Genomic DNA, 13,612 nt, shown 5'->3' with positions numbered 1-13,612 from the left:
TAGAACATAGGAAAGCTGAAGTTTTGCAGTTAGAGGGGCAGATTCTGGCATAATTCTGGAACTAGTTTGGGGCATTTACATCTGTGTGGCATCAAAGTCCCTGGCCAGCCAAACCTTGCACAATTCTGCTTCCATAGGAGAAACAAAACGTTTGATGGGAACAGACTCAGCTATTATGATAATATAAATGAAAAGCTTCTGATATAACTGAATGTTTGTGCAAAGATTTTAAATAGTTTTTGTTAATAAACTGATTTTAATATAGTTTTATTTAACCCAACAAGGTACATCGTTTGCATTGTGCTAGGATATTGCTGCTCTTTGGTCACACTGGTAACTACCAGGCTGATGGCTGAGTATTCCAGCCACCCAAGAAACAGTGATACACTCCCTAAAGTGTCCTGTCTGTGATTATAAAATAGCTAACCCTTAGGAGAAAAGGGATTGTTAAAATTGTATATAAAATGCATTACATCACTTATAAATAGTCCCAAAAGAAAAACAAAACATAACTAAAAATTACTTCTAACTTATTTTAATTAAAAGGATTTTTCAGATAGCAAGCGTTTTACCCATTTCTCCACCTGCTCCTCTTTCTTTTCTGTCTTTCTCTTTCTGATTAAGACTTTTGAACTTAAATTTAATTTTAAAGTTGAATCAGAAGTTCTAAACTATGTTAAATTCCCAGCTCTGCCTAGTAAATGATAGGTATATTCAGAATTACCCCAGTTTAACTTTAAATCAGTTTGAAAGCCAGTTTAGTTGAACAGATACAAAACTCCTGTGTAGACACTCTGAATTCAATTTACCAAGTGTCGGTTTAGTTTAACTGGGTAAGAACTGAAAGTATCCACATAGGGTTTTGAACCAGTTTAACTACATTTAAAAATCACACCTGATGCAATTTTGACAAGATCTCAGCAAGTATAATTACATTGGGCTGAAAGATGATGTAAAGTTGCAGCAATTTAAGATCCACTCAGACATTTGACTGCAGTCCACATCTAAGACCTCCAAGGAGTGCTCCAGCAAAACCAAGAAAAACCACTAAACATTCCTAGTGTTTCTAAGATTAAAAAAAAACCACTAGAAAACAACCTCCTCCCCTACCACCCCGCCACACACACCCATCCACCCCTTTATGGCCTTGTTTATACATAATGGAGCAACAGAGGGTCAAAACCAATTTTCCCTTTGTAGGTCACCTTTTAGGGATTCCACTTATCACATATGGTTTACCTGTTGCTAAATGACAAGAGCAGTGTTTAAGACTCTTGCTGTTGACAAAGAATGCAGCCCTATCTTGAAGGATACTGTAGAATCTGTTAAAGAGGTTAAGCTGAAAACAATAAACTAATATGCTAACTGGATAGCAACTATCATGTGTTATTATTGCTGAGATGAGGCTCAATGCTGCACAATGTGGAGCACTGTGGCCCTAACCCAGTAAGGCACATAAGCATGGTGCTTTGCTGCATCAGGGCTAGAATGCTTCACACAGTGCAGCATTGAGCCCATGATAAAGATTAGTTGGTCGTGAAGTAAGAATACTGCATTTTGATTAAGTAGGATCTGACTTTTCTTTTAAGGAAACTGTGACATTATTGACATGAACTGTGACCGTATAGATCATTGTTGCAACCAGGGTCCTATGGGTGCACCAGGTCTTGTACAGAGGAGGTCAAGTGCGGTGTCTGTGGAAAGGTTGCAATTTGCTGGTTATGGATTATGCTGTCTGTATGTGTGTATCATGTTTGTATTTCATCTGAGCTTTCCTGGGAACTTTCAAACTAACATGTAAACAATTGTGTCAGCCTGCAAAGAGCTGAATCATTCATGGACATGTGACTTGCCCAGGTGGCTACAAACTCCATCTCATTGCTGTGATTTTTCACAGAAGAACAAAGGGGCCTCCACCCACAAGAGGAAGTCTATTTAAACTCCTGGGAGACCCTTCCATTTTGTCTTCAGCTGGCTAAAGAGAGCCTCTTCACCCCCAAGGATACCTTTGAAATAAACTGGAACAAAGGACAGTAACTATGGGGGTGTGAGTGATTGCTGGACCCAGACTCGGAAAGAGTCCAGTCTGTGAAAGAAGCTTATTGGAACATCTCTGGGGGTGAGATTTTATCTGCAATCAGTTTCTTAATATATTAGGCTTAGACTTGCGTGTTTTGTTTCATTTTGCTTGGTAACTTACTTTGGTCTGTTATTACTTGGAACCACTTAAATCCTACTTTTTATACTTAATAAAATCACTTTTTGCTTATTAACCCAGAGTAAGTAATTAATACCCCGGGGGAGCAAACAGCTGTGCATATCTCTCTATCAGTGTTATAGAGGGTAAACAGTTTATGAGTTTACTCTGTATAAGCTTTATACGGAATAAAACAGATTTATTTGGGGTTTGGATCCCGTTGGGTGTCTGGGTGCTGGAGACAGGAACTCTTGCTAAGCCATTTTCAGTTAAGTCTGCAGCTTTGGGGCAAATGGTTCAGACCCTAGGTCTGTGTTGGAGCAGACTGGCATGTCTGGCTCAACAAGGCAGGGTTCTGGAGGCCCAAACTGGTAGAGAAAACAGGCTCAGAGGTAGTCTCAGCACATCAGGTAACAGTCCCAACTGGGTCTCTGTGACCGAACCCATCACAGAAACCATTAATGGACTCCTACCAGGAGTTTCAGATAATGAATGAAAATCTCACTTAAATTTTGTCCAACATTTTACTTGACATTTCTAGTCTTTCTGCATAAAGTGGGCACCTTTCCAGTGCTCTGCATGATCTCTCCTTCTCCTTAGCATCTTAGTTTGTTTTTGCTTATTTATTTCTCCTTGGTATCTAAAGCCTCTTAAGGCTATATGCAACTTTATCCTAACAGGTATCTCAGTTTGTCTCCTTTCACTACCTATGGTATGTTCCATGCTCTGGTCTATCCTTAATGTGCTCTTCTTTCTCTTCTCACTCACAAACCTGGTCCTTTCTTCATACCAACTTTATATTTAGACCAGCTTCTTTCTTCCTTGAGCCAAATGACCTTCTTTTGTCCTTCAAATTCCTCCTCAAATTAGTTTTCTCTATATAATCTCAATTTCGTTACCCCTTCCTGCTCACACCTGATCATGTATTTTTTAAATTTTTTTATTTATTTTTTAGATGTGATCTAAAATGTCCCGAATAATCTCTCAAGAGCAGCCCCTTCTTACTTCATTCCCAGTCTGTTGTAATTTCTCCTTTGGGTATCTATTTTAGATCGTAAGGCCTTTAGGACATGGTCCTTGTCTTCTTACCAGCTTGTATAGTGCTATATACACCAATTTACTGTTGAGTATGTAGTACTTCAGAGTTAATGCTATAATGTATTTGTATATCTATGCTATTTGCTTTTAAATGTGTTAATTTTCAACAAAACCCTTTAAAGAGTGGAAGGCGTGACTTATATTTCTACACATAAGGAGCAAAATAGATCCATCCAGGTCAGTCCTCCCTTACTGATCTAAATTACCATAGGAACTGCAAATTCTGCAACTGTTGTGTTAGTTAATGAACATTCTTGATAGGACGCTCAACTTTTATGTTAACCAATTACTTCACTTGTTATTAATTACTCCAGGACCAGTTGACTTTTTCCTCACACACCAGTCCTGTGCAACCACTGATTTCAAAAAGACTTTGAGTCAAATTAAAGTCAAGCTTGCAAAGAAAAATGTGTGTCTATAGGACCCCACCAGTGCAATAGCTGAATGATTCTTAAACAATGAACTTGTCCTTGCAACACCCTTGTGAGGTAGGGAAGTATCTTTCTGAGCTACAGAGATTAAGTGACTTGCCCAAGATTGGAGTTGGGAGCTAAACCCAGACCAGAGTCCCAGTCCAGTGCTTTAGGTCCCTAGCTTCTATTGAAAAGGCAATGGGAGTTAGGGACCTGTCATTTATATTTCTGAAAATCTCTCATGTAATGACACAGTCTATTTACAGAGTTTAAACCAATAAGCATTTACAGCTACAAGCTGTAGTTGTGCATGTTTGTTTGGGGGATTGTGGGGAATGGGAATGAAGGGAATTTCATGGCACTAGAATAAATTACTACTGTAGATTTGGTCCCATTGTGATGCAGGGTACGCAAAGCCCTGGTTATACTCCAACATGCTGGCCTTACTAAAGGCTTGGTTTAAGTACTGTAAAATCAAATATGTACTATGCTTTTTTATTGCAAATAAATTTCCAGCAGCCATGTTCTTGGTTTCAATAAGAGTCTCTCACTGACATTTACAGACAGATGAATGGTATTATGGAGACACTTTCCCCAGGGCACTCGTATCCTAACAAGAGCTAAATATTGATAATTAAATGGTAAAAGAAAAAAACAACCTACATAAATGTGGAGTTAAGGTTGCTTGGTGTTATGTTGTTCCTCTTGCAGAATGCTGAACTGATCAAAACTCAAACTTCTGAAACCCAGGAAATACACAGTTAAGGTTACCTATGCAACCTTAATGTTGCCCTCTTTCAGCAAGGCCCCAATACGCTCCATTGACACACATGCTTTTACTCTGCCAACCTGAGAGTTACTGAAATGTACAAGCTATTCACCTTTTAAAATCATTCACTCTCCCCCACAGGATTCCATCTAACATTAATAAGGGACACAAACAAAAAATTGAGGACTACATTAATGTGAACTAGGAACCTTTCAGTTCGTTACCACAGTGTCCACATGGGAAAGTTACAGCACAGCACTTCGGTGCACACTGCTATTCATACCCCTGTAGTCTGAACAAACCCCTCAGTCTTTAGTACCTCTGACTCAGTTTTACAGTACAATGCAGCAAAAGAAAACCAAGCGGGGCTGTAACTTGAGAAGCCCTCAGTCAAATGATCCCAAATTGGGATCACTAATGCTACTCCTCGCACTCTTATGGGGCGCATCAAATTTCAAAGCAATTGGATTAACTGTTCAAAGTTTAGAGAACTTACAAGAATACAGCTTTAAAACATAAAATGGCAGGAATGGAAACTGTCAAGTCATCTTTTTGTACTGGGGCACGCAGAGTGTTAAATTGTACATTTTCTTAAATACCATTCTGGATCACCCAAAGATTTAGTGAGTGCCAAGCGCTATCTTGGATAAAACTTGACAGACTATTTTTACCCTAGCTCATCAACCATTTGATCACTAGCTTTGGACAAAAACCCCACCTAGAAATCTTTTTTAAATGCCTTTTTATTTTCTGGGGGCTTATATTTGTGAAAATCATGGCTCAAACTCCTCCAAATTTGGGTCACTAATCCTATACTGCACCCTTCTAAAACACACTTAATTTCAAAAGAAATCCAACTAAGCTTTCTAATTTTAGAGGAATTAGAAAGGTTGACCTTTAAATAGATGTAATAATGCAACCTATTCTAAAAAGCAAGAGTTTAGACATACAAATGAAAGAGTAAATTTTATTGACTGATAAACTAATTATGGCATTAACAGCAACAATGTTTGAGCTCTGCTAGAACAGTTCTCTACTTTTTTCTTTAAACTAACAGAAAGTGCAACAAATTAACTATTTAGAATGTCAGTCAAATTAGTAATGGTTAGCTTCTTTCCAAAAAACTGCATAGCTTTGCAGTGTACAACAAATATATACATTTCTGCAAAACCCTGAAGAACAAGATTTGATTTTTTGCTTTCAATTTGATGGCTAGTACGATCATCTGCATTGGTCAGATTCTGAGTTTCTTTTCCCTTTTCTCCCACCCTGTAGAAGAAAAGTGAAATGGTAAACTAAAAAAATACATTTGACATATTTGAATATTTAGTAAGAGATACATATGGGTATAAAGACATGCACGTCAGTTAAGCCAATGATTTTTTGATTGTTTAAATCTTGAATTGAATAGCATTTTACATATACAACTCAACCATTATCATCTGAGCACCAAATGTGCTGTACAAAATAGGTGAATAGTTCTTGCCTCAGGGAACTCACAAATGAAGAGAATGATTGACAACATATGATAAAGCAAAGAATTTTAAAAAACACTTTTGGTAGAACTATTGAAAGGATTCATAGACAAAGTGTGTTTTAGGGCAATACTCAGATTAAGAAGTGGTGTGCAGTGTGGGGCTCAGGTCACTGCTGGTGTGAACTAAAGTAAATGGTGGAGGCTCTGTAACAAAGTCTTTAAATCAAGAACTGAGGACTTCAATAACTCAGCCAGAGGTTATGGGCCTATTACGGGAGAGGCTGGGTGATGTTCTGTGGACTACAATATACAAGAGGTCAGACTAGATGATCATGATGCTCTCTTCGGGCCATAAAAATCTATGAGTCTTTTGGTGCACAAATGAGAGAAGCTCAAAACAGGTGAGGGAGGTCATGGAAGACAGTGCAAAGACAAAAGTGGGAGAAGGGGTCCTTTGATAGGCAACCTAAGAGAATTATAGGAAGGAATAAAAGTAGAAATTGTGATGGTGTAATTGTGCAGTGCCCTTAAAACAGACGGCAAGCTTGAACTTCGCACAAAAAGAAAGGCAGCAAAGGGGATTAAATGAGGAAGGAGATAATAGGAGTGGAGAAGAAGGAACATTTTAAAAGCAGAATTTGAATACAGAGGGAGGGAAGAGAAGAGACAATCAAGACAAAGATGAGGATTTTTGTAGGAATAAAAGATGGATTTTGGAGATCTGGAGGAAGAAATGAGAGAAATTAGCAACAGCATGGATATTAGAGAAAAGTTAAATGCAGCAGTAAAGTTGTAAGTCTGAGTGACAGGGAATATGATGGAGTTTGATGGTAATAGGAGGGTTTGTTTTTGTTTTGCTTGGTTGGTTTTTAAGTATTAGTGGTGTGGCATGCTGGATGTGTGAGAGTGAACAGAGAGCGAGAGGTCAAGGTATGCTTGTACACATTTGGGAATTACTGTAAAAATAATTTACACTTTGAGTGTATGAGATCATTCCTGGGAGATGCACAGGGAAAAGCAGGTGAAATTGAGGATAGAGCATCATGGAATATCAGAGAGGGAAGATGTTAAAGCAATGAGAGGTTGAATCTGTTGCTTTATCAGAAAGAATAATTAGATTCTAATGCAATAATGAGGTATTGTCGTGGGATGAACACGCAGTACTCCAGCATAAACAAACAGGTTATAGCTCGAAACAAGAGAGCTTCCTGTTTACACCCAAGTCTATGCAGCTACTTGAAAACTTTCTATTTTAACTTACAAGTGATGAGCTTTCCCTATAACTAAGGATAGGATTAAGTTATGGATTCCGTGATTTTAATAAAACTCTGGGACTCCTTCAGCTTCAATCCCCCATGGTGATCAGCCCTCCCGCTCCCCGGGTTATTTTTAGTGAAAGTCATGGACAGGTCGTGGGCTTCTGTTAATTTTTGTTTATTGACTGCAATCTGTCCATGACTTTTACTAAAAATAACTGACAAAATCTTAACCTTACCTATAACTGAAGCAATATTTTCTTTCAGCATTGTTTTAAGTCTTTTTCCAAAGGAAATACTACCATACAGAAATAAGCACAGCATCTTATTGCTGTGAAATCAAATAATTTCACTATTTTGAAGGTGCTCATAATTGAAGAAGTATAAAAGCATGCAAGTGTGAAAATTCAGCTTACATGAAAACAATTTCAAACATTTTTTCATGTCTTATATTTCATTAACAAAAATTGCTCTATTGCTGAGCCAAGTAGAAAATGCCACATTAAAAAGCACAGATCATTAAATGCACTCTTCTATATATTAAAAGCAAAATGAAAATCTATTTCATTTATCTCATTTTAAAGGTTTGCCATGGGTGGAGAAAAAGCCATTATTCAATCTACTAAGACTTGCACTTGGCTTCAGGTTACCTGTCCCAGATAAGAAAAATATACAAGATCAAAATTTAGATGTAGTCTTATATTCAGAATGTTAAGAGTATATAGAAGCAACAAAGATGTGTAATCTTGTTTACCTGTATAATTCAAGTAGGTTTTGAGGCACAAAATGGAAGACTAAATCCATTCAGCCACCCAAGTAAATGTGTAACTATGCTTCAGTTTTGTTACTCTTTTTCTAAAAAAAGTCCATTTTTTAAAATCGCCTAGGTAGCACCAACTTTAGCAACTACACAGATACATTACTTTCAAAGGAACTATTCAAAAGTCAAGATTCTCCTGTATCAATGTTTCCACAGACCATTAGAATTATACTAAACATTGGTGAATTTCTAGAGACAATTTAAAAAAATACCTGATATTTTGTTAGTTCTGCTTGTAATAATTTCACTTTAGATCTTTCTTGTTCTAATGCAGCATGAAGTGTAGTCACCTACAACAATTTTTTTAAAATGTTACAGAATGATCTTAATCTCCAAACACACACACACACACACCCTGAACATTTCTGCTGCAGTTCAACAGCCTAAATATTTTTTTATATAAATAAAATTTTTAAAAAAAGTGTTGATTGGAAGAGATATTTAGTTTATTCAAGAAAGTGATTATTCTCAAAATGATCAAAATTTGATGTACCACACAAAGTACAAGTAGTATTCCCTAAGTCTCTATTAGTTCCCAAGTGCCTCTTTGTGTTTGCCTGAATAATGTGATACGAAAAGTGACAGTTTTCTTTCAGATTTTATTTTATGTCAGTGTACTGTAACTGATGTAATTTAATGCAACACAATTGATTCAATTACCTCACGCTTAAGAGGTGATTATCTCAGCATTCACAATTAATGGAAACTGAATTATACTATTTCGTGTCATTCTATGACACTGCACAAATGGAATACTGGATCAAGTTTAATATTTTAATTAAAAACCACTGCAAAGCCAAAACAAATACAGAAATATGGTGTGTACTCCCTATACTATGTTCATATAATAAATGTTAATGCTTCGTTTTGGAAATCTGCTGACTCTTCTGCAGTAGAAATCTCTGAATGCACAAATGCCATTTAAAAAAGGGTAGCTGGATCTTATATACTCTGTCCATTAACACACAGAATCTGGATAGAGAGGAATTCTGCACTTATTTCTGTGCTTATACCCATTTTCAGTTTGGCTTTGCTGTTTGCCTTCATATACTATTTTTAAAAATATTCACAAGGTTTAATTTTTATAAAAAAAAAAAAACTTACCTGTAAGGTCAACTCATTCTTGATACTCTGAGATTCATCAACCTGTAGAAGTATTTCTGCTTTGTCTTTCACTTAAAAAACAAAACAAGAACATTAGGCTGTCTCTGTCTTTAGAAGTATTTATATATATATCCGTAGTTGGGGTTTTGCTTGATCCATTTTTTTGCTACCCTTAGGATATTTCCTCAGTCATCATTGAAGGCAGGACCAACCATAGGAGTTGCCTGGAGCCTACAGTCTATTACCATTTCCAGTAGCAGCAGCCTGTGAATATAGGAAGCTTTTTAGGCCTTTTAGGAAACTTTCACTGCCTGCACCTGTATGGGATCCCACAGACTTCACAGAGACTTACTATGGACACAGGTCCACCTGCATGGTTCTCTGGGTATGGATGGAGCTTGAGATGGTAAGCTTTCCAAAGCCATGCCTTAAATCAATGTGAAAACCTTGGTTAAAGTTTTAAATACATAGCAAAATTAAGGTGTGCTGAACCTACATACTTGGTTACTTTCTTTGAAGGTTGTGGATAATTCAGAATAGTGCTATCATTATAAACCCCTACTGTACATGTGAAAATTGGGATTTTCAAGGCTCAATCTACCACATTCAAGCTAGTTTTTACCAAAAGACAAATTAATTTTTCCTCAGTAAGTGTTCCATCAAATTAATCTTTTTCCCTCAGCTATTTCAGCAAGAAATTAGTAAAAGAGGTGGTAAGATTATTATTTTGTAATAGGACATTGTTTCCACATAGGGTTGCCAATTTTATACTCTCACAAAATGGAACACCCTTGCCCCGCCCCTCCTCTGAGGCCCCGTCCCCGTTCACTTTATTCCCCTTCCACTGTCACTCGCTATCCCCCCCATAACTCACTCTCTCATTGTCACTGGGCTGGCTCAGGGGGTTGGGATGAGGGATCCAGCTGGGGATGCGGCCAGAAGAGAGGAGTTTAGGGTGCGGGAGGGGGCTCCAGGCTGAGGTAGGGGGCTGTGGTGTAGGTTATTGGGTGGGGCCAGAAATGAGGGGTTCAGAGTGCGGGATGGGGCTCGGGGATCTGAGAGTTCCGGCTGAGTGTGCAGACTCTCGGGTGGGGCTGGGGATGAGGGGTTTGGGGTATAGGAGAGCGCTCCGGGCTGGGACCAAGGGGTTTGGAGGGCAGGAGGGGGATCAGGGCTGGGGCACAGAAGGGTGTCACGGGTGCAAGCTCTGGGTGGCACTTACCTTAAGCAGCTCCCAGAAGCAGCAGCACGTCCCTCCCTCCGGCTCCTATGCAGAGGTGTGGCCATGCTCTGTGCGCAGCCCCATCTCCGGGCACTGCCGCCGCAGCTCCCATTATCCGTGGTTCCTGGCCAATGAGAGCTGCAGAGCCAACGTTTGGGGCGGGGGCAGTGTGCCAAGCCTTCTGGCCGCCTCGCTGCTGCTTCTGGGAGCCTTGTGGAGCCACAACAGGCAGGGAGCCTGCCTTAGCCCTGCTGCACCACCGACTGGACTTTTAACAGCCCGGTCAGCAGTGCTGACCAGAGCCTCCCACGGTCCCTTTTTGACAGGGCATCCTGGTCGTAAACCAGACACTGGACAACCTTGTTTCCACACTCCTCCAAAACTGGCTGAACCAATTATTTTTTTCCCAAAAATATTTCACCCTAAGACATCAGAAATTTTCAGTAAATTATGAGTGACTAAGAACTGGGGGTTGGAATGGAAACACATGGGCAACTTTAACTATAGTGTCACTAGTGAGCCTGTTATAGTGTAGCATCCCCAATACTGGTAAAATTACAAAATTTCTTCTGAGTTACCCTCCTCTCTCATATTGTTTTACAATGTGTGATGCACTATAGTTTACATACTGCACCTGATGTCATGGAACCAACTTTAACATGCATGACCCAGCAGTATTAAAAAGTCTAACACAATCACATGATTCTTATATTCATATTAGGAGGTTGCTTATAAAGACAATTTTACTGAAATAGTAACTAATGAAATTGAACGCTAGTCACTAATTCATTTTCAGTCTGAGTGACTAGCAAAGGCAATTGTCAGATTAAATCATTCCACTATTACAATTTACAGTTGCCACTCATTACTCTTATCAATTTATCTTTAAAAACTGTTTTTCAAAGTCATTTAAGTAATTTTTAAAACAACTTTGTACGCTTTAAAATTCACATCTTAGAGAATAAATTTTACTCACTTTCACCTTCCTGCAACATTTTCAACAGCTGTGCATTTCTTGCTTTTACTTCTTTATACTTCACCTAATATTAAGAGATTTAAATAAAATCACCTTTTACTATATGGCAAAAGGGACCTTCTTTAAATTGGTATTTGTTATTTTTAAACATCAAATTTGAAAGCCATGATTTTACGGTTAATTTAAGAAGCACAAGGGTTCTAGACTCATCTATTTAAATGCATAGGAGTCAAGGATGAGAGAATACAAGAGTGGTAGTTTAAATCAATTAGAGGCCACAGTCAAAGGAGCTCAAGCAGGCCCTGGCACTACAGAAGATTCAAAATCAACTACACATGGTGTGAATGGAGAAAGAGAAGAACAAACTGCTAAACAGAAACACAGAACTTTCTGGAAGATTTTAGCTCCATGCCTGACAGAGGTTTTGTGGGTTCCTTGAAAAAAAATTAAGGCCACATGAAAGAATTCTAATGCCAAAAGAAGTGACATTTATACTATGGTGGTAGCCAAAGAGCACATTTAGGATTGAGTCCTCATTGCCCTAGGTGCTATACAAGGACACATAGGGAAAACATGATCACTGCCCCCCAAAGACCTTACAGGCAAGGAAATTCTCTTTTGGACTCTTCATCTTTCAGTTTTTCTGACCTTACTGATCTCTCCTGTCCATCTGATGCCTGAATTGCCTCTTCTAAGGTAGCACTTCTCATGACTGGTCACTGGTGCCAATTCTGGCAGTTTGGTTTCTGTGTCTTTTCTTAATTCTACACCTGTGTTTTATATTTTCCTCACTCTCTTTTCTCCCCATTTCGGTGTCCCTATATTGCTCTCTCTGGCCTTGAAGAAAATTATTTTTTATAGGATATCTTGAACCTGGTGGCAAGCTACAATGCTCCACTTACACACCAATCACATCCCTCATGTTAACGCCATAATGCTTCATACAACAGGGTCAGCTGGTTTATAAACAAAGTTAGCACAGTGTTCCTTCTAACAGGATGCTGATTCAATTGCATGGGAGCAGTATGAGGAACAGCAAATGCCAATATTGAAAAGGGGTGGGTAGATAATTCTACAGGAGAGTACCTTCAACCTCTCCAAGAAAGTATACTCGAATGCCACACCATCCCTTCTATAGCGCCATGCTTTAGAGCCATATTTATTGAGCCCAATGCCAATAAAAGTGAATTTAAATTGTCATAGTAATGCATTCTTCCAGACTCACAGCTAGCTAAAGCTTTCTATACCCTTCAATGCCCAATAAACATAAAAGAGTTTCTGCTTGATAGTCTTAACAGGTTACATCACATGAAATGAAGCACTTAAGAAGAGTTCTTGTGCACTGCATTATTCTGCCAACTGTACTCTAGGAGAAATATCAAATAGAAATGGTTTTCCATTTCAATTAATTTCATCTGTGAGCCCAACCCTGACACATGACAACAGCTGTTAACCAAAAAACTTGTTTCCTGTTTTGCAGCAGATTGAAATCATATTCAACATTTCAGCTAAGTTCCGATTAGAAAATCACTATTGTCAACAATTTAATGCTGTTTATTCAGAGTTCAACTGTTCAGTACCCAAGGCTAAGTTATGCAGTTGACATATCTATCTGTTTTTATTTACATAAACCAACTATTCCTCCTTGTATTCCTGTTCACCACTCCCAAGCAAAGATAAACAAAAGCTGATTTAATGTGACCAATAAGAAGTTGGTCCTGGTGCTTCAGTGCATTTACCCTTGCCTTTTGACATAACGGTAATTTCTCATAAAAAAGTTCCATCCTTGCTGCTTTGTATTCATTTTCAACCCGTGTCAGCTAGAGTCAGGACAGGTATTAATATGGTGTTCCAGGGCAGCAATTCTGGGAATTTTCCTATCTAATTGAGCATCCAGCAACACCAGAGGATTTAGTGAGGGGTCAACCTTTGTACTGAATATTGTTTTGAAATCTTCCTCATAGGTTGGGAGAAGGGGCACAGCAGATGCAAAGCTCCATTTCAATGCTACAGGGCTACAGCTCTAAATGGTTTCTCTTGTACCTGGGGAAGTATGCACTGGTTTCCTTTTTTAGGCATTGCAGATTGGTCTACAGTCTTGACAGCTAACAAAACGGCAACATCTGGGAAACAAATGGTACTTGGGTACGCCAAAACTGATAAATATTTACTCCTTGATGGGTGACCTTCTTACAGTAGTCAGTTTATTTATAGATACCTGTCTTACTTGCCAAGAAAGGTCAATCCATCTGGTACTGCAGGAACAACTTTGGAGAAAGA

At 38.6% G+C, this 13,612-nt stretch overlaps 1 protein-coding gene and 1 long non-coding RNA gene across 6 annotated transcripts in view; one reads left to right on the top strand and one right to left on the bottom strand.

Moving 5' to 3' along the window:
* The window catches only part of LOC141987651 (uncharacterized), a 47,865-nt gene that overhangs the window by 3,665 nt on the left and 30,588 nt on the right, over positions 1-13,612 (top strand). The gene's annotated exons all lie outside the window — the stretch shown is intronic.
* The window catches only part of GKAP1 (G kinase anchoring protein 1), a 41,720-nt gene continuing 33,605 nt past the window's right edge, over positions 5,498-13,612 (bottom strand). For 3 of the 5 annotated variants that reach the window (XM_074953190.1, XM_074953188.1, XM_074953189.1), the window contains exons 9-12: positions 11,333-11,396; positions 9,135-9,205; positions 8,243-8,320; positions 5,504-5,746 (exon numbers count right to left, since the gene is read on the bottom strand). In XM_074953190.1, the coding sequence (XP_074809291.1) occupies positions 5,699-5,746; positions 8,243-8,320; positions 9,135-9,205; positions 11,333-11,396 (261 nt within the window). In that variant the 3' untranslated portion in view covers positions 5,504-5,698. Of the gene's footprint in view, positions 5,747-8,242; positions 8,321-9,134; positions 9,206-11,332; positions 11,397-13,612 lie in introns of all 5 variants that reach the window. The other 2 variants (XM_074953192.1, XM_074953191.1) reach the window with 2 other exon arrangements.

The sequence above is a fragment of the Natator depressus genome, chromosome 5, assembly GCF_965152275.1.
Source record: "Natator depressus isolate rNatDep1 chromosome 5, rNatDep2.hap1, whole genome shotgun sequence".
NCBI classification, from domain to species: Eukaryota; Metazoa; Chordata; order Testudines; family Cheloniidae; genus Natator; species Natator depressus.
Note: the sequence above shows the minus strand (reverse complement) of the source record. Positions and strands in the feature narration are given on the sequence as shown.